The 25,441-nt window shown below is 47.5% G+C and overlaps 1 protein-coding gene across 9 annotated transcripts in view; it reads right to left on the reverse strand.

Annotated features, from left to right (window-relative positions):
• HERC1 (HECT and RLD domain containing E3 ubiquitin protein ligase family member 1) overlaps positions 1 to 25,441 on the reverse strand; it is a 2,101,515-nt gene that overhangs the window by 1,677,890 nt on the left and 398,184 nt on the right. For all 9 annotated transcript variants that reach the window (XM_086959402.1, XM_086959399.1, XM_086959397.1 and 6 more), the window contains exon 24: positions 22,571 to 22,694. In XM_086959402.1, coding sequence (XP_086815528.1) covers positions 22,571 to 22,694 — 124 coding nt within the window. The remainder of the gene's footprint in view (positions 1 to 22,570; positions 22,695 to 25,441) is intronic.

Below are 25,441 nucleotides of genomic sequence, written 5' to 3' on the forward strand. Positions count from 1 at the left end.
AGGACTCCTCTCCCTCCGAATCCTGCTCCAACAGCGATGATGGCGGCAATGGAGAGATCTTTGTCCAAGAGGTGAATTCCGCGGACTTACTGATGGTAGCCGCACCTCTTGTCGACTGAAAAGAGCGTATGGAGATCATGGTCTTTGATTGAGGAGAACTGTAAGTTTTAGCCGTTGAAAGTAAGATTTTCGTCGCCGGAACCACCGTCGACGGGATCATCGTCGACGGGACCATCGTCGACGGGACCTCCGTCGACGGGACCATCGTCGACGGGACCTTCGTCGACGAGACCTTCGTCGACGGGACTGTCGTCGACGGAACCTTCGTCGACGGGACCTTCGTCGACGGGACCTTCGTCGACGGGACCTTCGTCGACGGGACCTTCGTCGACGGGACCTTCGTCGACGGGACCTTCGTCGACGGGACCCCCGTCGACATTCGGGGCATCGAACCTGTCGTCGACGAAGTCGTCGTTGTCGTCGTCGTCGACGGGCCTGACAGAGACATCATACTCATCGATGTCGTTGCCGTAGACGTCGTGGTCGTCGACGCAGCCTTAGATGAAGCTGAAGACGACTGAATCAAAGGTTTCACCACAGACTTATGAGCAGAAACCATCGAACTGGTAGAAGGTGCAGATCCAGGACCTTTAAGACTAGACTGCTTCCCCAGAGGAGTAATAGGAAGAGATGATGCCAATTTTTCTTCAGATTTACCCCTTTTAGGCTCCACTTTCTCCACAGAAACAGAGGCCTTTCTTTTCTTAGGAGTGGGGTGAGAAGATTCTTCCTCAGAATCTGTGCCTGGAGTGGCCTTCTTCTTCTGAAGCCACAACAGTAATCTTGCCTCCCTGTCACGCTTAGTTTTGTCAGAAAATTTTCTACAAAGCTTACAGGACTTCACCAGGTGTTTAGGGTAGAGGCAATAAAGGCAGTCCTCATGTGGGTCCTCAGAGAAGAGTCTGGCCTTCCCACAGGATCTGCATGGCCTGAACAGCCTCTTCTTAGAGCTTTCAGCCATCTTAAGCAAAAAGAATACACACAATACCTCAAGGTAGAAGGCGGTAAACAGATTCCCAAAGGGTCAAAAGTTCACACAGGAAACAGAAGAAAACTGAGCAGAGCTCAGGGAGACTCCTTTCTCACACGAAGGCGGTTGGAAATCTGAGGCAGGAAGCTGCTGCTGGGGAGTGTGAGGGCAGGGCAGCAATTCTGATTGGCTAGCTTTTGGACCAAAACAAAGAAATGGTCTGGTTACCAAATAATACAGCCCCTATGGGGATTTTCTATGCAGTTTTTCTTCTCTATGATACTGCTTGGTCATTCTGTTACCGTGAGACTCCCACCATGACGACGGGGAAGATACAAGCATGTGAATCTATGAAAGATGTAATACTGGAGAATATATGATTTGGTGAGGTTAAAAGATAGATCTAACTCCCTCATGAAAGATTTAAAGTAGTTCATGGGACTTTCCTAAATTTTTCCATTCTTTGACCTAATTCCCACTGGCGCTCAAGTGTAACTCTAGAAAGATCTGAACGCACCTCAAAAGAGAAGTCTCTGCTTCTTAAAGATTTCACCTTCAGGGCCAAATTCAAAATCTTCTCCTTGACAGCGTAAGTAAAGAAATTGATAAGAATCTTCCTATGTTTGGTTCTACTAGGATTGAGGCGAAAAGGGTCTCTATGAATTCTTTGAATATCTCTTTCCAAAAAGTCTGCAGACTCCTCGAGTGCTAGAGTCTCCTTAAGCAGTGCAACGACGAAGGTCTTAATGTATGCCCCTTCCTTGCCTTCTGGGATCTTCAAAAGTCGTAGATTATTTCTCCGAGAGTTGTTTTCAAGTGATTCCACTCTGTCCCATAGAGCATCTCCGTTTCTCTGTAAGGTTTTAATTTTTCTCTCTGCTGACCCCAGATTCGATTTGAGCTCGTCAACAGAGTTCTCCAAAGGTTCAGTTCTTGAGTTTAACAAATCCACTTTTTTTTCCAGGATCTCACATGACGCTCGAATCTCGGTCTGGTTATCTGCAGAAACAGCAAAACCACGTTTTATGTCTTCTTTTAAGGATGTAAATAGGGCTTCTATCGAGACCCCAGATGACTGGGTAGCTACTACCGCTCCATTTGGATCTCTCCACTCTGTCCCTGTAGCTCAGCCTGCTGTTCCAAGATTGCCTCGGATGCCTCTGATGACCTCGATACGAAAACTAGCGTGGAGGGTAGCTTAGAGGATTCAGGAATGGTGGAGCTAGTATTCATGACAGTGGGCGTATTACTAGAGATTGGGGGGAGGTCTTTAGGTTCCGTAGTACCTGAGAGTTTATTGGTCTCAACAAGACCGCAAGAGTCGGGGGTCTCCCCCGGTTTTGAAATAATCAGGACCTCTGGCTGTACCCTGAAGAATGAGCGTAAAACACTAGTTACTTACCTTCGGTAACGATATATTTGTATGAAATGAAATGAAATTAAATTAAATTAAAATGGATTTTATAAAGCGCAAAATAGCTGCCCGGAGGCGTCCTAGCGCTGAAAAACTAACAGGTGTTGCCCATAGGGCTGAGTCCAGGAGAGGTTACTTATTTATTGAACAGGAAAGTTTTTAAATTTTTCCTAAAGGAGGTGAGGTCAGAGTTGGACCTAAGGTGGAAGGGAAGACTGTTCCATAATTTGGCCGCGTTCAGGGAAAAAGAGCGACCTCCTGATCTAGATCTTTTGACCTTTGGTACTACAGCTAGTAAGGCATTGGTGGATCGAAGTTGTCTGCTGGGAAGGGAGGGGGTAATTAGGGGGCGACTAATCAGTGGCCCGGTTTCCCAAAAAGATTGATGGGCAACACAAAGGGATTTGAAACTGATCCCGTCTTTCACCGGGAGCCAGTGTAATTTTTTCAGTCTGGCCTTCGCAGAGGTCCTGCGAGGGAGTTGGAGCAGGGTTCGAGCCGCACAGTTCTGGATTACCTGCAACTTTTTAAGTGTGGAGTCAGGGGTCCCAAGGTAGAGCGCATTTCCAAAGTCCAGCCTGGCAAGTATCAGTCCCTGGACCACGATTTGTCTGGCCTCAAACGGTAGTAATGAGAGAATCTTTTTCAGCACTCTAATGAGGCCAAAGAAGGTAGCAGATAATACAGCGGCCTGATGATTGAATGTTAGGGACTTGTCCAGCCAGATTCCCAGGCTCTTGATGGTATCTCTGGGGACTGGAGGGGTGCCCAGGCAAGTTGGCCAGATTTGATTAATCGTGGGAGGTGCTAGATGTCCCAGCATCATGACCTCTGTCTTGTCTCCATTAAGTTTGAGACAAGACATGGTCATCCATCGATCAATCTCGCTCAGACATTTGGGCAGGTCCACTGTGCCTACAGGGTCTCCGGCCGGCGTGAGGGAGACCACCAGCTGGGTGTCGTCCGTGTAGGTAACGATCTTAATACCATACGGACAGACGACCCCAGCCAGTGGTCTCATGTAGATGTTAAACAACGTCGGACTCAATGAGGAGCCCTGCGGAACTCCACAGTTCAAGGGCTTGCTTGTGGAGATGGTTGTCGTAACGTGTAGGTAACGATCTTAATACCATACGGACGGACGACCCCAGCCAGTGGTCTCATGTAGACGTTAAACAACGTCGGACTCAATGAGGAGCCCTGCGGAACTCCACAGTTCAAGGGCTTGCTTGTGGCGATGGTTGCTCCCTCAAAGACCTGAAATTGCCTGCTGGATAGAAAAGAGCGGATCCACTCCAATGCTCCTCCTTGTATCCCAATTTCCTTGAGGCGCTGCAACAAGATGGTGTGATTTACAGTGTCAAAAGCGGTCGAGGAGGACGACTGCAAATAGATAGATAGACAGATAGAGCCTGAAACAGTAGTTAGTGTTAGATTCCTTACCTTAGAATATCCCCAGGCGTCAGACTGGATCCGGAATGTTTTGCGTAGCAGTACCCCAGCGCGTCGGTATACGTCGTCTGCGGCTCCGCGTCCGTCGTTGGCTTCGTGGTCGCTGGGATGACGTCGGAGTACTTAGACGCCGCCCTCGCGCGCTGACGTCAGTTCTTGCACAAAGTTTTCCGCGCCAGTAACACAGAGCCATGCCAGAGACCTACACTGGTACCATGAAACTAGGGCCCAAGGGAAATACCTTAACCATAGATATCGGTCCGCAGAACAGGGAGGATGGGTGGGGCGGTATGGAATCTGACACGAACTACTGTTTTTTTACAGATACATAGTTACTGAAGGTAAGTAACTTGTGCATCTGAAAGAAACAGGTTAGTGTTAGATTCCTTACCTTAGAATAGATACCCCAGCAATACCAACCCCAGTGGTGGGTCTGCGGACCAAGATCAAACCAGAAAGTCCTGGAGAACCGAACGGCCAATAAAGCCATCTCTTCGGACTTGGCTGTCCAGGCAGTAGTGCTTTACAAACCTGTGCAGCGAGGCCCACGTAGCTGCTTGACAGATGTCCTGCAAGGGGACTCCCTGACCCAGGGCAGTAGTAGCCGCCGTGGCCCAAGTGGAATGGGCCCTCAGCCCTACAGGGGGCTCCTTTTTAGCCAAGGAGTAACAGACCTTGGTGCACAACACGACCCACCGAGAGATGGTCCGTTTGTGCACCGCCCGTCCCTTCTTCGCGCCCACGTAACCAAAAAAGAGCTGGTCGTCCACCCGGAACAGGCGTGTGTGATCAAGGTAGAAGGAAAGCGCACGTTTTGGGTCCAGACGGTGGAGCCTTTCTTCCTCTTTCGAGGGATGCAGAGGCGGAAAGAAGGTGGGCAAGGTGATGGACTGCCCGATGTCAAAGACCGTAACCACCTTGGGCAGGAAAGAAGGACGCGTTCTTAAAACAACCTTGTCCGGATGGACAGAAAGGAAAGGAGGCTTAGAAGATAGAGCCTGGAGCTCACTCACTCTCCTGGCAGAGGTAATGGCAACTAGGAATGCAGTCTTGAGAGCAGAAGACGAAGAGGGCAATTCTGCAGTGGCTTGAAAGGAGCGCACATCAGAAAGGTTAGAACAAGGTTCAAGTCCCACTGAGCCATCACAAAAGGAACAGGAGGAAAGATGTGTGTGATGCCCTTCAAGAATCTATTTACAACAGGGGACTTGAAAAGAGAGGGCTGATCAGGAAACCTCAAGAAGGCAAAAATGGCAGAGCGGTGGCCCTTAAGAGTGCCCAGAGCAGAGCCCTGCTGGGCAAGAGAAAGAAGGAAGAGGAGAACCTCTGAAAGGGGGGCAGAGAGAGGATCCACAGCCTTTGCTGTGCACCATGCCACGCCTGGCTGCCAGAATCACATCACAGACTTCAGGAGGCAAGTCAAATTGCCTCAACTGCCACTGCTCAATCTCCACGCATGTAGCTCTGGATACCAGTATCTTCGTGCCCAGTCCCGAGCCACAAGGATGACTTGGGCCCGGTCTCGCCTGATCTTCTTCATACCTCTGGGCAGAAGAGGTATAGGCGGAAAGGTGTACAACAGACCGCAGGTCCACTCGCGTCGAAAAACGTTGCTGAGCGAGTGCAGCCTTGGAAATTCTACCACGCAGAACTGATGACATTGCTCGTTGTCTTCTGTGGCGAATAGATCTAACCAAGGCTCTCCCCATTGCTGAAAGAGACCTTGCGCCAAGTCAGAGTTCAGATGCCTTTCGTGATCCATCATGCACCAGTGGCTGAGTTCATTCGCCCTGGCGTTCAGGGAACCTGCCAGGTGTTGAACCACCAGGGTGACACCCTGGTGTTCCAGTCATGTCCAGAGACGCAGAGACTCTTGACAAAGGGTCCACGACCCCACCTCACCCTGTTGTTGCAGTACCACATGGCAGTGGTGTTGTCCGTGAACACCTGCGCTACACTTCCCCGGACAGAGGGAAGGAATGCTTTCAGTGCAAGTCGGATCGCCCGCAGCTCCAGAATGTTGATGAGGAGCCAGGACCCCGCCGGAGAACAGAGGCCTCTGATCTCCCTCTCTCCCAAGTGGCCTCCGCATCCCAGGAGGAACGCATCTGTCACTACTACGTGCTCCAGTTGGGGAAGGGAGAGAGATCTGCCGCTGACCGAATCGCGGTTCGTGAGCCACCACTGCATCTGTTTCGCAGTGGCCTCCGAGATCCGGACGCAATCGGACAGGTTGCCCTGATGCTGTGCCCACTGAAACTTCAGGACCCACTGCAGAGCCCGCATCCGCCACCGAGCGTGATGCACCAGAAGGATGCAGGAGGCCATCAGCCCCAGGAGCCGCAGCGTCAACCTGACCGAGACACGGGATAAAGGCTGAAATATCGGAATCAGAGCCTGAATATCCCGAACCCGCTGCTCGGGGGGAAAAGCCCAAAACTGCGCTGAATCCAGAACTGCTCCGATGAAAAGGAGCTTCTGCGAGGGGCACAGGTGTGACTTCGGCACGTTAATGGAGAACCGCAGCGAGTGCAGGAGGTCTGCCGTAGTCTGAGGTGGGAGATGACTGCTTGGGGTGAGCCCGCTTTCAACAACCAGTCGCCTAGATAGGGAAAGACTGAAACCCCTAATCTGCACAGATGAGCTGCGACCACCCCCATCACTTTTGTGAACACCCGTTGGGTGCTGGTAAGGCCGAAGGGGAGCACGGTAAACTGAAAGTGCTCGTGGCCTACCGTGAACCGTAGGTAACGCCGGTGGGCCTGCGCTACCATCCAGTCCTTCTGGGTCCAGGGCAGCTAGGACCTGAGCCAAAGTCAGCATCTTGAACTTTTCCTTCCGGATGAAGTGGTTGACGCTCCTTAGATCCAAGATAGGGCGTAGACCCCATTTCCCCTTCTTGGGTACCAGAAAGTAGTGGGAATAGCAACCACGTCCTACTTCTGGCCCAGGAACGCGCTCGAAGGCCCCCTTGGCCAAGAGGGCCGCAACTTCCTCCTGCAGAAGTCGCAAGTGACCCCCCGACATGCGGTGGCATGGCTGGACAAGTCGCCTCGAAGGGGAGGGAGTAGCCCCTTCGGACGACTTGCAGCACCCACCTGTCCGATGTGATGGAGCGCCAGTGGAAGAGGTGATGGCGAACCCTGCCCCCCACTGGCGTCCAATGGGCCTGAAAACTCGGAGGATTTTGAGGAAGATACTGCGGGGGCGGGTGTGGACTGCCCTTGCCTGTGTCCCCCGGCACCGCCAAGGCGGTTACCACGTCCGCGTTGAGGTGTGTTCTGCGGCCTGTGGCTAGCTGGACGTGAGGGGGTATCCATTCCATGGCCACAAAAGGGACGAAAGGGAGAAGCCTGCTGGCGTTGGCCGAGGCCCTGGAGTCCTTAAAATGTTCCAGCGCTCTGTCCGCCTTGTCGCCAAAAAGGCGACGGCCATCAAAGGGCATGTCCATAAGGGATGCTTGGACATCGCCCGAAAAGTTGGCGGACCTCAGCCAGGCGTGGTGGCGAACCGCCACCGTCATTGCAATCGCCCTGCCTAGCGAGTCCGTGGTATCCAGCCCACACCGAATGGAATATCGTGCTGCGTCCCTTCTCTCCGCGAGGGCCTGGGTTAGGTTTGCCTGGACGTCCCCCAGGCACTGCGGCAGCACTTCCGGAACCGTATCCCAACAAGAATGGGAGTAACGGCCCAAAAGGCAGGAGATGTTGACAAGACTGCAACCCCAAACTCAGTGAGGAGAACAGCTTCTTACCAAACTGGTCGTACCTTTTGGATTCCCGATCCGGAAGGGCGGTCGGGAATGCGGTCTGAGAAGTTGAGGCCTGGATCACCAGGCTCTCAGGGGTGGGGTGAACGGACAGGAAACTTTGGTCGCCAGGAGCCGGGCGGTGGCGTCGGGCCAGGTTCCGATCCACAGGGAGGCCTGTGGAGGGCTTGGACCAGGTGCCCAATAGAACGTCGGTGAGGGCCTCGTTGAACGGCAGGAGAGGTTCCGAGGAGCTTGCCTGCGGTTTGAGTACCTCAGTGAGGTTAGTCCTTACGGCCGCGACTGGGAGCTCAGAAGCGAAGGCCTTGGCTTCCTGAGTCAATACCACGCTGTATGCAGCCCCCTCCTCCGTAGCCACGGAAGGAGGAGAGACAAAACCACTGTCAGGCGAGGCGTCCAGACCCCTTGCCTCCCCAAGTTCGTCCATCCAGTCCTGACTGAACTGGCTCTGCAGTGCCAGAGGGTCCTCAGACCCCTCCCAATCCCCCTTGTGCTCCATCTCCTGAAAGTCAGGAAAAAATGATGGAGCCGGATCGTCGGTGAAGGGCTCACCTATCGGCGCCGAAGACGGCACCGTTCCGACGCCGGATCCGGACCGGGGCGGGGATCGGGGACGACGCCGCCCAAGGACGGCGCCGAGGGTGACACTCTTGGTGACGACGCCGTCGACACAGATCCAGGCCTGGATCCTGAGGAGCCCTGCAGCGTCGGGACCGAAGTCGCCGACGGTGCAGGGGCCAAAGCAGTCGCTCCCAGACGGGTCCGCAGGCACCTCGATGGGACCCGACGGAGGGAAGCGCGACCTCATGGCCGTGTGGAAGGAGCTGATCTCCACAGGCGTTGCGTTCAGCCCAGGGACTGGCAGGTATAGGCTGGGCGCGGCGCTTGCGGTCCCGGCGGAGCTGCGTGGGTGATGTCGCCCGAACCCCAGGCCGTGTCTGACATCAGCGCGCGAGGGCGGCGTCCAAGTACTCCGACGTCTTCCCGGCGACCATGACGCCGAACGCGGAGCTGCAGACGGTGCCTACCGACGCGCAGGGGTACTGCTACGCAAAACTTTCTGGATCCAGTCTGACGCCTGGGGATATTCTAAGGTAAGGAAACCAACACTAACCTGTTTCTTTCAGATGATGGTGTAACTCTAACAGTGTTGTGTGGGGTAGAACCTTTTTTCCTACCCCCTTTTATACTCCTTCCCTTCACCTGTTAATTCTGAAAAGCTGTATTGTGCACTATAGAGGTAGCCCCCCTTACTTTTCCTTCCGGATATTGAACCCCCAATGTTTCTTTTATCTCTTTAGGAACATTCTGCTCCTTGTCCTGCCCTACAAGGCTGCCCTCCTGTCCGGCTACGCTCTTCCCACGTTTGCCCCTCCTCTTGCCCCCTCTCTTGCCAGCACTTACTTTAGTATCAAAAAGACAGAGCCACCCAATATTCCCGTCAAGCCTGGGTATTATTAGTTACAAAAACAAAAGATGCCTTCACAGGATTTGTTTAATATTATTTTGGTTAGTGTTACTCAGTCACCAGACAGTGATCTTCAATCAACAAAAATGCAGGAAAATACACTTTGTCTTATTATTTATTCCAAAATTCATCAATTTAAAAACTGAAGGTACGGCAACATATATACTACTCCAATGTTCGTATTATATCACCAATAGTATAACAACACTTTTCGCTTTTCATATGGATCAAACAAAAGACCATATATCTCTTTCAGTTTTGAACATCAATACATTAGTTCAGGTTCATCAAAATGATCTCTCAATTTGCGAAACAGTGTTAAACTGTCAACGTTTCGGTCCCCGTTGGTCTATACAATCCTTGGGACCATCATCAGGACGGACACGTTGCACATCAATATCTATAAATATAATCAAGAAGAAGGAATAACCTTAAGTTCCCTGCATACAAAGGTATCGGCTACTCACTTTAAAAACAACCAAGTGATAAAAACCAACGTGATTCCCAAATAACCCATCGAAAAGTGTATCTAAAGTGGACAGAACCAATCACCAAAGTATAAATATCCAAATCCAGTTCGGTCATATTACCAATCACTTCCAGCCGGAAGTCTCAAATACTCCACGTAATTTGTAAACTATTGGGCACAGGTCGCCAATGTAAAAAACAGAGGAGTCTTCAATGTAACCCTTTCCTCGGTGGACCTAGTGTAAACAACTACCACCAGTGTGTACAGTGGGTCAGATGACCATACTCACAGTAATGCTCCACAGTAGCGTATCAATCACCTAAAGACACGAGATAAAATATGTGTCAAGGCATTATCTCCGAGTACACCACCGAATAATCAGTACTCTCTACAGATGAACAACGGGGACTCAGAGTCTTGAACCACTTACTATTAAAGTTGGAGTCCTCCACGTACTATGTTCGTTTCTTGCCGGTATCAGTCAGGCGATTGTGCCGCGCTGGCTCCACGGAACACTTAAACTCATTTAACAGAAGTCACGTGATAATGCCTGTAACTATGGCAGCCATCTTATCATGTAGATCCTATACTGGCAATAATACTCGAATTCCAGACTCGTGTTTGTAACTACATGATGAGTCTATACACAATAGTCAGCCCAGATCCGATAAATAATACAACATCTGATGTTATTCCTTTTGTCAAGCGCGACCCACTTCGCGGGTTTTCAACCGATTCGTAAAATGGCCGCCATCTTGGAACAGTGTGTACACGCTAACAATTCTATGAAAAAATTTAACCCAAACCCGATCTCTCGTGGAATAAGTTGATTCTGCCTAGTCAAGTATAAGCGGCTGACTATTGGAGCACTCTTAAATGCATATATATACTGTCCCAAATTAATCCTCTTCACATGACAGTATATGTAGTTACAGTGTGGCTAAAGTTTGCCATTCAATAACTGAGTTCAAGCCCTGTTCCACTGATTTACATCTCCAAATCCACTTGTTTTCCTTTAAAGTGAGTAAACGATTTACATTGTGGTGACGTTTGGTACATTTCACAACTTCCAATACAAACCATTTCAGATCTTGTGATGTATGTGACATTTGTTGATAATGTTCAACCAGGGGTGCAGTAAGTATGTTACATCTTATACGAGATTGGTGTTGTAGCACTCGATTTTTAACCTCTTGTGTCGTTTTACCAATATATATCAGCAAGCATGGGCACTGTATGCAGTAGATCACGTTTTTTGTGTGACAATTAGAATGGTGATGCAGTTTTATCTCGTTACCATTAAGATTACAGACCTTCATCGCACTAGTAGTGGCATATGCATCAACTTATTCCACGAGAGATCGGGTTTGGGTTAAATTTTTTCATAGAATTGTTAGCGTGTACACACTGTTCCAAGATGGCGGCCATTTTCGGAATCAGGTTGAAAACCCGCGAAGTGGGTCGCGCATAACTAAAGGAGTGACATCAGATGTTGTATTATTTATCAGATCTGGGCTGACTATTGTGTATAGACTCATCACGTAGTAACAAACACATGAGTCTGGTATTCGAGTATTATTGCCAGTATAGGATCTACATGATAAGATGCTGCCGTAGTTACAGGCATTATCACGTGACTTCTGTTAAATGAGTTTAAGTGTTCCGTGGAGCCAGCGCGGCTCAATCACCTGACTGATACCGGCAAGAAACGAACATAGTACGTGGAGGACTCCAACTTTAATAGTAAGTGTTTCAAGACTCTGAGTCCCCGTTTTTCATCTGTAGAGAGTACTGATTATTTGGTGGTGTACTCGGAGATAATGCCTTGACACATATTTTATCTCGTGTCTTTAGGTGATTGATACGCTACTGTGGAACATTACTGTGAGTATGGTCATCTGACCCACTGTACACACTGGTGGTAGTTGTTTACACTAGGTCCACCGAGGAAAGGGTTACATTGAAGACTCCTCTGTTTTTTACAGAAAGACATTGGCGACCTGTGCCCAATAGTTTACAAATTACGTGGAGTATTTGAGACTTCCGTCTGGAAGTGATTGGTAATATGACCGAACTGGATTTGGATATTTATACTTTGGTGATTGGTTCTGTCCACTTTAGATACACTTTTCGATGGGTTATTTGGGAATCACGTTGGTTTTTATCACTTGGTTGTTTTTAAAGTGAGTAGACGATACCTCTGTATGCAGGGAACTTAAGGTTATTCCTTCTTCTTGATTATATTTATAGATAATGATGTGCAACGTGTCCGTCCTGATGATGGTCCCAAGGATTGTATAGACCAACGGGGACCGAAACGTCGACAGTTTAACACTGTTTCGCAAATTGAGAGATCATTTTGATGAACCTGAACTAATGTATTGATGTTCAAAACTGAAAGAGATATATGGTCTTTTGTTTGATCCATATGAAAAGCGAAAAGTGTTGTTATACTACTGGTGATATAATACGAACATTGGAGTAGTATATATGTTGCCGTACCTTCAGTTTTTAAATTGATGAATTTTGGAATAAATAATAAGACAAAGTGTATTTTCCTGCATTTTTGTTGATTGAAGATCACTGTCTGGTGACTGAATAACATTAACCAAAATAATAGTAAACAAATCCTGTGAAGGCATCTTTTGTTTTTGTAGCACTTACTTTAGGGCAGCCTTCGTCTGTGCCCCCCTTACACACTTCAGGTCGAGACCCCTCCTGTAGAGAGTGGGTCTCACTCTTACCACCACCACCGCCGCCGTTCCTCTCCTTCTCCGCCCCAGCTTCTTCTCCGCCAGCCGCTCTCTCAAAAAAGTCACTAATGCTGCCACCAGCGCTTGTTCTGACTCTGCCGCTGTTCACCTGGAGGAGACTGCGGGCCGCAGCTCTGCGACCCGGTCTCAACTCCAGGGTGGCACCGGACCAGCGCGGCAAGCAGAGCGGACGCGGAGCACCGAGCAATGTGGTGGGCGATGTGGCGGGGCGCCAATACACTTCAGAAAAGCTCAAGGCTCAAGCGTCCAAATCCGCAAAAGGCAGGGGTCCTACTTCGATTCACAGTGTCCCCGGCATAGCTTCCGGGAAGGAAGAGAACGCTGCTTCAGGACACGCGACGCCGCTCAACTATCGGGCGCCATGTTTCAGGTTTGGTTTTTTGTTTCTTCTTTTTTAGGGGGTTCTTGCTTTCTTGTTCTCTTGGCTTTACATTTACACACGGGTACACCGGCACAGACACAATATATGAAAAAAGGGGACAGGAGAGAGAGGCTATAGGACATAAAGCTGGTCACACATCAGACCAGAGTAAAGGGGGAAGGGTTTCCCAAGGGGTGGGGGGTGGATGGAGGGGAGGGGGGTACAGCGGGGCAAAAAGAAAAAAAAACCTCTTCATCAAGACCCTGCCAGTGATACTTATGTTGATGATCAGGAGTGACGTGAGGGACGGAGCAAATGGCCGGTTGGGGTCAGGTATGGCTAGGGCTAGGCCGTGGTGTCCAGAAACTTAGGATAACATCTGCCAAGGGGAAGGTAGGAATAACAGGACTACTCTGTAGATTCTGTCTTGGAATGTCAATGGCCTGCGCACGAAGGGAAGAAGAGCTAGAATTTTACAATAATTAAAAGACTCTCTGGCACAGGTCATTGACATCCAGGAAACCCATTTCTTAAGGCAGAGACCAAGGAAATGCGATAAAGTCAGAAGTGGGTGTATTTTTTTTTTTGCACTGACCAGACGGCAAATATCAGAGGGGTGTTGTTCCTTTTTAAAAAACAAGCCAGGGCCCAAACATTAGAATATAGGGAAGATCACAGTGGTAGATGGCTTATTCTGAGGATCTCTTTAAGGGGTATATTTTTCGCCTTAGTAGGATACTATGTACCTAGCCAAGTCGATGTCTCATATCTCATTGCGATCCATCTCCATTTTATCGACTTCCCAGATCCAATAATTTGGGTAGGAGACTTTAACATAGTGTTAAACCCTAAACTGGACAAATCACCAAACTGTAGGGCAGCAGTCCCCTCTAAATCTCGGCAACTGCTTTTGACAATTATGGCCCAATTAGGCCTATCTCATATATGGAGGGAACGGGCAGGTGACCAACTAGGAGTTCCATTTAGAAACTTGAAATACAAACATAAGTCTAGAATTGACTATGCCTTGATCAGTTATAATCTAAAAGATAGAGTCAAGGATATCGACTATCTTCCATCGCATCTCTCTGACCATTCTGGAATCCTCTTAAGCATAGATTATACACAACAGCAGCAGACTAGATCCTGGTCATTTGACCGAATCATACTGCTTGAGGAGGATGAATTATCGTCCTCCTCACGGAAACTAAATACTTTCTTGAGAATAATTTGGGTACAGACAATATTTCCATGGTTTGGGATTCTTTGAAAGCTTTTTGGAGAGGCTGTATCACTAATAGAGCAAGTTTTAGAAAAAGGAAATTCAGGGAAGCAACCTCGGGTCTAGAAGCAGAGATGAGGGGAATTGAGAACAAGCTGAATAGCCAAGCAGGTATCGGCTCGAAAGAGGATCTGGATAAGCAAGATAAGCTTAAAAAACAGCTGGAGAGCATTCTCCAAGAGAGAATAACTCGCAGATGGGAAGCAAGTAAAATCTCCCATTTTGAATTTGGGGAAGGGGCAGGGGAACTACTCGCCTAGAAAGTCAAAACAGATCAGGTGTGAAATCATATAAAAGAGATAAAAGTAGATGACGAGCAATCCTGCTGTTCCTTCAATAGAGATGTTGGTATGGCCTTCCGCAACTTCTTTCAAGATATCTATAATGAGTCTATTATTGATGATAGCACTAAAACAAAACAAAACAAAAAGGTGGTTTGGGGGGGGGGGGGGCGGGGGGGGAGGGGGTGTCACCATACCAACTATTACGCATGATCAAACAACAAACTTAGAACGGAAATCACTGAAGAGGAAGTGAGGAGGGCCATAGAACAGTCAAAAAGAGGGAAGGCGGCCGGCCCGGATGGGCTCCCAGGAGAATTATATCGATCCTTAAAAGAGATTATTATCCCAGTAATGGACACACTATATAACAAGATACTTCTGGAGGGAGAAGACCCCCCCCCCCCTCCCAGTTCGTGGAGTGAGGCAATAGTGGTATTGATCTTGAAACCCGGTAAACATCCAATTAATTGTGTGTCATATCGACCAATATCACTCTTGAACAATGATTATAAACTCTGTGCTTCCATTTTGTCAAATAGGCTGGGGGTTGTGGCTAATAGTATTCTCCACCCAGACCAAAAAGGCTTTCTTACCTGCCCTGTGCGGATGACAAGGGTAACTCGTCATGCAATCAATCAATCAATCAATCAGTGACGTTTATAAAGCGCGCTACATACCCGTAGGGTCTCAAGGCGCTGGGGGGGGGGGGGTGTGCCGCTACTGCTCGAACAGCCAGGTCTTCAGCTTCTTCCTGAAGGAGAGGTGGTCTTGGGTCAGGCGCAGGTCGGTCGGGAGGGAGTTCCAGGTCTTGGCGGCCAGGTAGGAGAAGGACCTTCCTCCTGTAGTCGCTCTTCGGATGCGGGGGACAGCGGCGAGGGCGTGGTTGGCTGATCGGAGGTGGCGTTTGGGGGCGTAGAAGTTGACTCGGCTGTTGAGGTAGCTCGGGCCTTGGTCGTGTAGGGCTTTGTGTGCATGGGTGAGGAGGCGGAAGGTGATTCTTTTGTTGACGGGGAGCCAGTGAAGGTCTCTCAGATGTCAGGAGATGTGGCTGGTTCGTGGGATGTTGAGGATGAGTCTGGCTGAGGCGTTCTGGATCCGCTGGAGTCTCTTCTGGAGCTTGGCGGTGGTACCGGCGTAGAGGGCGTTGCCGTAGTCCAGTCGGCTGGTGACGAGGGCCTGGGTGACGGTCTTCCTGGTCTCGGTGGGGATCCACCAGAAGATCTTCCGTAGCATGCGTAGGATGTTGAAGCACGCCGAGGAGACGTTGTTGACTTGCCTGGTCATGGAGAGGGAGGAGTCCAGGATGAAGCCCAGGTTGCGTGCATGGTCTGTCGGTTTGGGTGCGGTGCCCAGGGCGGGAGGCCACCAGGAGTCGTCCCAGGCGGAGGGTGAGGAGCCCAGGATGAGGACCTCCGTCTTGTCCGAGTTCAGTTTCAGGCGGCTGGTCGTCATCCACTCGGCTACCTCTTTCATCCCTTCGTGCAGGTTGGCTCTGGCGGCGGCGGGGTCGTTGGTCAGGGAGAGGATCAGCTGGGTGTCGTCGGCGTAGGAGATTATGCTGAGGTTGTGTTTGCGTACGATGGCCGCGAGGGGGCTCATGTAGACGTTGAAGAGGGTGGGGCTCAGAGATGATCCTTGGGGGACGCCGCAGATGACTTCGGAGGCCTCTGACTTGTACGGTGGTAGGCGGACCCTCTGTGTTCTTCCGTCGAGGAAGGAGATGATCCATTCCAGCGCCTTGTCCTGGATTCCGATGTTGCTGAGGCGCCGTACTAGGGTGCGGTGGCAGACCGTGTCGAATGCCGCGGAGAGGTCTAGGAGGATGAGGGCCGCTGTTTCTCCATTGTCCATCAGGGCTCGGATGTCATCGGTGGCGGCGATGAGGGCGGTCTCGGTGCTGTGATTGGCTCGGAAGCCGGACTGTGAGGGGTCGAGGGATCCGTTCGTCTCGAGGAAGGCGGCCATCTGCTTGTTGACGGTCTTCTCGATGACTTTGGCTGGAAACGGGAGGAGCGAGATGGGCGGTAATTCTTGAGGTCGGTGGGGTCCGCTGTTGGTTTCTTGAGTAGAGCGCGGAGTTCGGCGTGTTTCCAGCTCTCAGGGAAGATGGTGGTGTCGAAGGATGTGTTGATGATGTCTCGCAGGTGGGGTGCGATGACAGCGTCGGCCTTGTTGAAGACGTGGTGAGGGCAGGGGTCGGTCGGTGATCCGGAGTGGATGGAGTTCATCGTGCGGATGGTGTCTTCGGTGCTGATCGGGGTCCAGGCGTGGAGGGTGGTGGTGGGGGGTGGTTGTTCGGTCATGGTGTGCGTTGGTTGGTTGTTGAAGCTGTTGTGAATGTCCGCGATCTTGTTGTGGAAGTATGAAGCGAGTGAGTTGCAGAGATCTTGCGATGGGGTGATGTCGTTGTTTCCTGCGCTGGGGTTGGAAAGCTCTTTCACGATGTTGAAGAGTTCCTTGCAGTTGTGTGCGTTGTTGTCCAATCGGTCCTTGAATGCTGTTTTCTTGGCATGCAGGATGGGCTTTCCAAATTCTCAGCGCAGGACGGGAAAACCCTTAGCAGCGAAGGTGTTAAAGGACTTGGTTGGTGCAATTGATATCGCCTCCACTTTTACACTCCCCCTCGCAGTTCTAACCTTAGACGCAACTAAGGCCTTTGACAGGGTAAATTGGGGATACCTGTCAGAAGTCATGGGAAAGTTTAACATGGGGGATACATTTTGTCGTACCATCAAGCTGCTATACCAGGCCCCAACAGCTAGATTACTGGTGAATGGAACCCTGACAGATGTCTTTAAGATTACTAGGGGTACGCGACAGGGCTGCCCTCTCTCCCCGTTGCTCTTCAACATGTACATAGAACCATTTGCACAGATACTTAGGGAAGATCCTAACATCACTTCTTTTATATTTGGAGAGTGGAAGAGGAGGGTGGCCCTGTATGCAGACGATATCCTGATTCTAACAGCTGACTTGGACACAGCTTTTCCGACAGTTATTAAAAAAGTGCGGAAGAATTTGGCCAAGTTTCGGGATACAAATTAATGCCAGCAAAACCTAAATAATGGCATGGAATATAAGAGACAAACAATTTCAAGTTGGGTCCACTTTGCTCTATTTGGGGGTAAGAATTGTACAGGAAGTAGGAAAAATTGCAGAATTTAATCTGGATCGAGTTTTTAAACAATGTCAAAAGCAGATGAAATCGTAGGCTCATCTCCCATTATCCATCATGGGTAGGGTTAATTTGGTAAAAATGTCAATCTTGCCTAAACTCACATTTCTCTTTAATACCATTCCGCTGTTTTTTGACAAACAGCGGATAGAAAAATCCGGACAAGAGGTAAATTCCTTTATCTGGAAGTACAGATCGGCTAGGTTGGCATGGAAGAAGCTTAGGCGAAAGAGAGATAAGGGAGGATTGGCGCTGCCCAACTTGCAATACTATGCCTGGGCATTTCAGCTCTCACATTCAAGAATGCTGCTGAAAATGCCCACAAGTGCAGGCGGAGGAGATATGTTTCAGGCCATGTTAAGGGGTGCAGGTGTACCGGAGGAAGGTTTAATGTTCAAGTTTGGAGATCATTTTTTTTTTTAAAGTTACATTGAAAGTTCTCCAGTCGATAGCAAAAACTTGGGCTACAATAAGAAACAAAGTGGGGCTCAATTACTTTTCAAACTTAGCGCCATTGTGGGACTCCCCAGGTACACCAGCATGCCTCCAGTATAGTCTGATAAATCCACTGAGAGATTCTGGGATCATAGCCTGGGGAGAGCTGTTGAATTATGGTATTTTTCTCTCTTGGGAAGATCTAAGTGAGAGAGTAGGGACAGGTCTTTCCAGATTCAAGTATATCCAGCTTAAAAGCTGGGTACAAGTCCAGTGTAATCGCAACACATCATTTGGGAAGAGTAGTAACTTGGAAGAACAGCTTTATGGTGAGATCTGTGGGGAAAAGGGATGTCTTAGTGTGGTATTGGGCAATTGAGGAGGAAGTGGATGGAGTCTTTAAACTTGCAGACGAGTTATGGGGAGAGCAGATGAATATACAGTGCGATCTCGTATGGTTGGACCCATTCAAAACCCTTCATAGAGTAGTTAAATCTGCTTGGTAGAAGCGGAATCATTTATTTACGGCTCATAGAGCATATTTATCCCCTCTTAGGTTATCAAAATGTTTGAAAAGGAAAGTATGTAATAAATGTGGGATGGCATCAGACGTTCATATGTTTAAGGATTATCCCTCCATCTGGCCCTTTTGCGAAAATGTGCAGAAGACTCATGAGTCCATTTTGAAAGTACCACTGTACATAGATCTGCCCCTGAAAATCTTCGGCCTTAATGGTAACATTATTGGCTCTGCTAGAACTTTTCTATTCTATGCGATTTTAATGGCTAGGAGACAAATCTACAAGTATTGGGTGGATCCAGCTCCACCAAACCACTCAGAATGGCTGACCTCACATATGAAGTATCCAAGATGGACATGGCTATATCATGCAGTAAGAAAAAAATTGCTTTTTGGGACTTGCTGATACGGTGGAAATAGAGAGCCTGGGGTTTTTTTCCCCCCCGGGTCCTACGCCTTTTTGGATGCTCCTTGGATTACTGTATGCTCACAGGCCATCGATATGGTCCATCAGGTCTGTAAAAACCGAGTTGGAGTAAAACCTAACCTCACCCCTTGACATTCTCCCGACCTATAATACGTACTTTTGCCTGAGTCAACATAAGAATGCTAAAGACTCCTGAGCTTAATCAGTAAGGTTAGGAATAGGCGGATGATTTTATCAAGAGGGTTAAAGGCGAATGAGGACAAAAAAAATAGAGAGTCTCATACATTACATTACTCAATGGTGGATTTGCCCAACTGAAAACCATATTGAGATTCTGAAATAATAATATTTCATCTGTCCAAACTTTAAGTCTGTCTAGCAGTACCTGCCCCGGACCTCAACAACTGAATCTATAAGCGATATTGGCCTGTAGAACAGCAAATGATCTTTAGTACCCTTTTTAAAGATGGCCACCATAATGGAAGATGACCAGGAAAAAGGAGCACCATCCCTTCCAGTAGTGTTTAAGATCAAGAACAGCATCTGATTATATTGCTAACAAAAGTCTGGCTTAAAGCCATCGGGCCGGGGCCTTTTGCCTTGTGAGATCCTTGATGCCCCGAATTGTCCCTTTCAAGGTAAAAGCCAGATTTAAACTCCACAACTCCCTGCTCTGTTATAACTGAAGAACCCGTGCGGTGGTACATACTCTCAAAGTGGATAACCCAGTTATGCGCTGTAATATGACACATAGTAGGGGCGTTCTCCTGTACGAAAAAGGGCTGATTGATGATGCGCCAAAAGACCTAGCTCTATTCTTCAATGTCCCTTTCCTTCTCTTTAACACTTTTTAACATTACCACTTGTGTGTTATCTCTGGGAGTTGTTTTAAGAGCGCCTTTAAAATGACGCAGGGCCTAGAACATCTAGAGCCAACCTTTTTAAAGCAGTAGGAAGGGATTTTGTGGTGGGCAAATATAAGATCTCAGCAACCTTCCGCCCCCTGCCCCCCCTATATGACTGAAGGATAATAAAAGCATGTGGTCAAGGGAACTAGGATCAAGGCAGATTGTAATTTCATCAACACAGCTATGAAAAAGAGCGTGAACAAAGGGATAGGGTTCTACCATGGCCCATCTTAAACTCATGCAACATGTCATTGCCTGTGCTAGTTTGTTGTTTGTTATTGATCAAACGATAAATGAAGGTTTAGAAAATGAAAAAAACACTAACTCTGCACTTTGTAGTAGGAAATTTGATTCTGTCAAGAGATTTGTCTCTTGAATCCTCCACGGAAGAAGCCGTTTTCAACTTTGGAGTGATTTGAATTATTTTCTCGAAAGAGCCTTGTGTTTGTATGCATGGTTTGTCTAGCTCTTCCTGTAGAAGTCTCATTTGGAGAAGGCAAAATGGGACTAAAGAAATGCAAGAGGACATCATCACTAAAAGGGACATCAATCAGCAAACTGAAACAGACTTTCTTTTCAGTAACTCCTGTGCTAGAAGTCTGAGGTTGGTTTTCCTCTGAGCTGTTAGATATGCCTTTTCCTTCATGGTGTCTTGCGATTCACCCAAGAAAATTGTAGCCTTTAATGGTGTCGACTTCTGCAGACTGAGAGTAAAACCTAGTTTGCTGAATAGATTGAGACAGGTGCTGGTTCCTTTTGCTGCCGCTTGATGAGAAGGTGTCTTTATCGAGCAGTAATCGAAATACGGGAATACTGGACGGCCGTTTTGCATTAATGAGGGACAATTTGTAAAAAGCATTGGCATTGCCAATAGGCCTCGCCTGGGGAACTTGTAAGTTTAAAAAAAAAACTGAAATATAAGACTTCACGTTTACATTTACTTCGTATTTAGGATGCAGTAAATGTAAACGTGAGGTCTTAAACTTCAGTTTTTTTTTACTTACAAGGTCCCAAAGGTGAGACCTATTGGCTATGCCAATGCTTGTCTTTTTTTTTTATAGAAGACAGGGTAAGGGGAGCAGAGGAGGGCAGGCTTTAATACCAGAGAGCACTGCGTGCACCACTGACTGCTACATGAAATATGATGAGAGAGCAGTCAGTGGGTTGCCATCTTAAGAGAGGCAACAGATACGCCAATTAAGATAGCCTGACAGTGATCTGAAGCGAGACGATCCTGTTCTGAAAATGCGAACAATTTATGTGTGAGGTTAAGTTAATTTGAATGAATGCAATATAATACCGCCATCTTGTGTATGGCAGAAGCAGACTAGCATTCGAAAAAATGCATATTAGGAGATGCTGTTTGTTCCTAAGCCACGCGTGCTATTTAAGTCAACACATGGCTAAAGTAACGGCAATTAACAAGCACAATAAAGCCAACCAAATGTAAACAATAGGGAGGGCCACAGCCCATTGTATGCTCTGGTACTATCCACAATAAGTAGCTTGTTCCATTACCCACAAAGACATTTGGGATGCAACCCATAGTTACTTTATTCTGACAAGGGCCCTGTGGTGTCTCCTGGGGGGACACCACAGGGCCCCAATTGTGGATGTACCTAGAGTACATGGTGTAAGTTTAGAGAGAGTGCATCTGTGCTGTGAGTCTGATTAGCAGGCCCACAGCCATATCCAAGTCTAAAACCAGTAAAGCAAAGCAAAAAGTGGGGGTGACCATAGGAAGCAGACCCTACTCTCCTACACAAGGCTTATTAGATGTGCCTCACACAGAGAACCATTTCAAGCACTGTGTCTAAGCCTCACGTCTTCAACAGCCTTACTCATTAAGTGCACGGCTCATATTAGAAAATTATCTTCTTCATAAAGAGGAGGTGTGAGGATGCGTGGTGTGCAGCTCGTGACTGCTGAGGTGTGAATGGCATGTAAATAAATGAATGATGGGGTTCTTCGGGAAATCACCGAGTGTTGAAGGAACCACTTCGAGATGTTTTTAATTTGACCGTTAAGCACATTTTGTTTACCAATGCTTAAATCAGTCAGCGTGATTTCCCTCTAAAGGAAATATTTTCTTAAACTATACTCACACCTATACATACCCAACCCCCCCCCCGCCGAAACCCCCTGACCCCCCTCCCCCCCCCCCCCCCCCCCCCCCCCCCCACACCCAAGGTACCAGCCCTTCCCCTGTACATAACCCCAACAATTTAATGTTGATTCAGAGTTGGAAACAACTTGAAGCGCAGCATAAACATAGCCAGGGAAAAACAGAGCGGTGTTGGAGCAGAATCAGCAATCTGAAAACGGCAACAAGGCAGGAAGGGTTGGGGGATGGGCACGCAATGAGGAGAGAGGGAAGAACACACTAGCAAGTGGGGTAGAGGGTGGGGGCGTGAGCCAGGAACAATGTGGGAAGAGTGCCGGGAAGGAGAGGAGATGACCTGTAGAAGCACTCCTATGGAATGCTAGATGGCGAATTAAAAACAAACAAAAAAGTACCTTCCAAGTGCATACCAGTGGAAGGACGCTGGCCAGTAACCGGAAGCTGTACTTGGGCCAAGCTCTATGGCATGGACTGGCAAGCTGAAGGACATGCAAAGCGAAAGCAGACCACATGCAGACCAATCAGAAGCATGTGAATTAGAGTGATACTGGAATCAACAAATGGTACGCAAAGTTAAGTGGGCGAGTTCCAAGCCCCTTTTAAGATTTATTTCACAAGCGCTACACAGCCGAAACATAAACAAATACATTTACATTCTCCATTAAGTCAGGAATACCTACCAGTGTTGAGTACCCTTCTTCATCTGACTCTGGCTGAGATAAATCAGATTCACTTCTTGATTTATTTAGTCTGTAGTTTGGACCTGAATGGATCAAGTGACTTTCTGCAGAAAGGCTCTCACTCCTATATTGTAAGAAAGAAAATCCTTGATAAATATTGAATTATTATATAGTACAAAATGCCATTATAGTCTAAAGTACCAGTTTATACAATAATAGTAAAACCATGCTAAGTGGACAAAGGCATGAACCCATAATAATGGCTGTCCACCAACGTCACCCTTCACTGGGTATTATAGAATGGGTACAATAAGTGATATTGATTATATGGTAATGACAGGTAAGTAAGTTCTTGATATCTAGCCCTAAACATATTGAGTAACTATTTCATTAAAACGCTATCCCCTATAAATATTTCCCTCAGAAACACTAAACCTCACTCTCACTGCAGCTAACTGAATTGGTAATGTTTATAGTCTCAATAACAGAGGGGTCCATTGCAAATTTCAAGAGGAGTAGTGAAGCATGCATGCAACCATCAAGATATCAACATATTTAAGAAAACATTACAGGTAACTATCTGTATTTTCAAGCAGTACATTCTATGTGGGGAGCAGCAGGAAAGATAATTAGCAAATCAGTCAGGAATTCTCTTACGAGATACTATATGACTAATTTGTTTTATCTTTTTTAATCTGCACTATTACTTCTTGGCATACTTTGTACTGTGTTTATTTACATAGATATAGAGATATGTATGGATCTAAATGAATGAAAATAAGTTACTTACCTGTAACTGTAGCTCTAAAGTATTGGAATCTTTCACAGATTCGCATGCTTGAATCACTCCCCGTCCCACGGTATATTTTAATAGCAATGCAATTCCGCACACAGACTAAAAAGGCCCAAGGCACCTTAGTTTGTAACATATCATAATCATTGTCAAAATAGAGACTAAACATAGGTTACAATCAATCAGGTTGTCCTACCCTCTAGAACACTCCTTTGAGAAACTCTAGTCCCTCAGATTTTCAAAGCAGGAGTGTAAGAGCTACACTCAGAGAGCGAGAGAGAGAGGGCGGGTGGTAAATGGGGGGAGGGAGAGCGAGAGATAGAGAGATAAGGTTAATGGGGGAGGTGGGTCGCATGTAAATGATTGATGTACATGTAAATAATATGAAAGATTCTGATACTGGAAAACTACAGTTACAGGTACGCAACTTCTTTTCTTTTCTCCAGTATTGTAACTTTCATATATTCACAAGCGTGAAACAGATTAAATAGCAGTTAAGAAGAACATTTCTTCTGTTACCTTTAAAAAAATAATAATCTAGAGCATTAACCAAATAATATATTATATCTATAAAAGCGATACAAAGCTATACACCTATAGTTATTTAAATCTTAAAATATACAAATACATGTAATAGCAAAAGAGTACAAAGAAAAATATTGCGTAGCCAGTAAAATGGATGGAGGGGTGAAGAAGAAGCCTAACCATCACTATAAAAGATGTCGCTGTGCCGCTTGCCCCACTGCTGTTTCACTGCGAACTGCAGAATTCCATCAGTAATGCCTGGTGAAGGTGGGTGCATTCTTCCAAGTAGCTGTATGTACAGATGTCTGTTACGGATTCCCTGCTGCTTAAAAGCAAATGGCGCTGGAAATCCAAAGAGCAATACTCTGTTTGGAAAGAGGACAACCATTTTGAGGAACACAGTAGGCCACAAGAGTTGAGTAGACTTGTGAAAGCTTCTAGTCTTTTTCACATAGAACTTCATGCATCTCTTGACATCCAACAAATGAAAGCGAATCTCCGCTGGAGTCGCAGGATCTGGAAAAAAAAGTCTTGAGGATGAGAGGTTCATTTAAATAAAAGTCTGAATGGATTTTAGGAATTAAATTAGCGTTCGTCCGGAGAACCACTCTATTGTTCCTTAATTGCAGGAAAGGTTCCTAAATTTTTAGCGATTGGATTTCGCTCACTCGCCTGGCGTATGTCAATGCTACGAGTAGAGCTACCTTCCAGGAAACAAATTTCAGATTTGCACTGTGAATGGTTTCAAATGGGTGCCTCATGAGCTGTGAGAGGACAATACTGAGCTGCCAGAGTGGTGGAGGAGGTCTGACTGGTGGAAAAGTTCTAATTAGTCCATTGAGGAATTGCTTAACGATTCTAGATGAGCATAATGAAGGTAAGGTAGATCTCCTAAAGTGGAGATCACTGCTAAGTGGACCTTAATGGAGGCGTGAGGCAACCCTGATTTTGCCAAGTGCAGGAGATAAAAGAGACTTTCTTGAGGTGAAGAGAGAAAGGATGCACGTCAGTTTGCTGGACCAAATGCGAAAAGCCTCCACTTCAGTACTGCTGTAAAACATGGCCCTGCGACATCGTTAAGAGGGATGTACTCGGTTTCAAGAGAATGTGATGCTTCTCCGAGTAAGACAATATTAGCATGACCAGTAGGGAGCTATGAGGATCAGCCTGCAGGGCTCGGCTTTCTTCTTCATGAGCAGCCTTGGTAGGAGAGGAGTTGGAGGAAAGGCGTAAGCAAAGATTCCTGATCATGCCATCGAAAATGCATTTCCCAATGATCCCTAATGGTGATGCCAGCATGTGAAGAACTGGCATTTCTTATTTTGTGGGGTCGCAAAAAGATCGAGACTCGGCTTCCCCAACAGAGGAAGACTCTGTTGAGAGTGGCCTGATCCAGTTCCCAATCGTGACAAAATGACTTTAGTCTGCTATGGTGTTCTGGTTGCCAGGAAAAATGTTCTGCCCTTAGGGACACTTGGTTGCGAATTGCCCTTTTCCAGATGCACGGAGTATCTTGGGAGAGGAGGAATGATCTTGTGTGACGCCCTGCTAAA

Source organism: Lissotriton vulgaris, chromosome 2_2 (genome assembly GCF_964263255.1).
Source record: "Lissotriton vulgaris chromosome 2_2, aLisVul1.2, whole genome shotgun sequence".
Taxonomy (NCBI): domain Eukaryota; kingdom Metazoa; phylum Chordata; class Amphibia; order Caudata; family Salamandridae; genus Lissotriton; species Lissotriton vulgaris.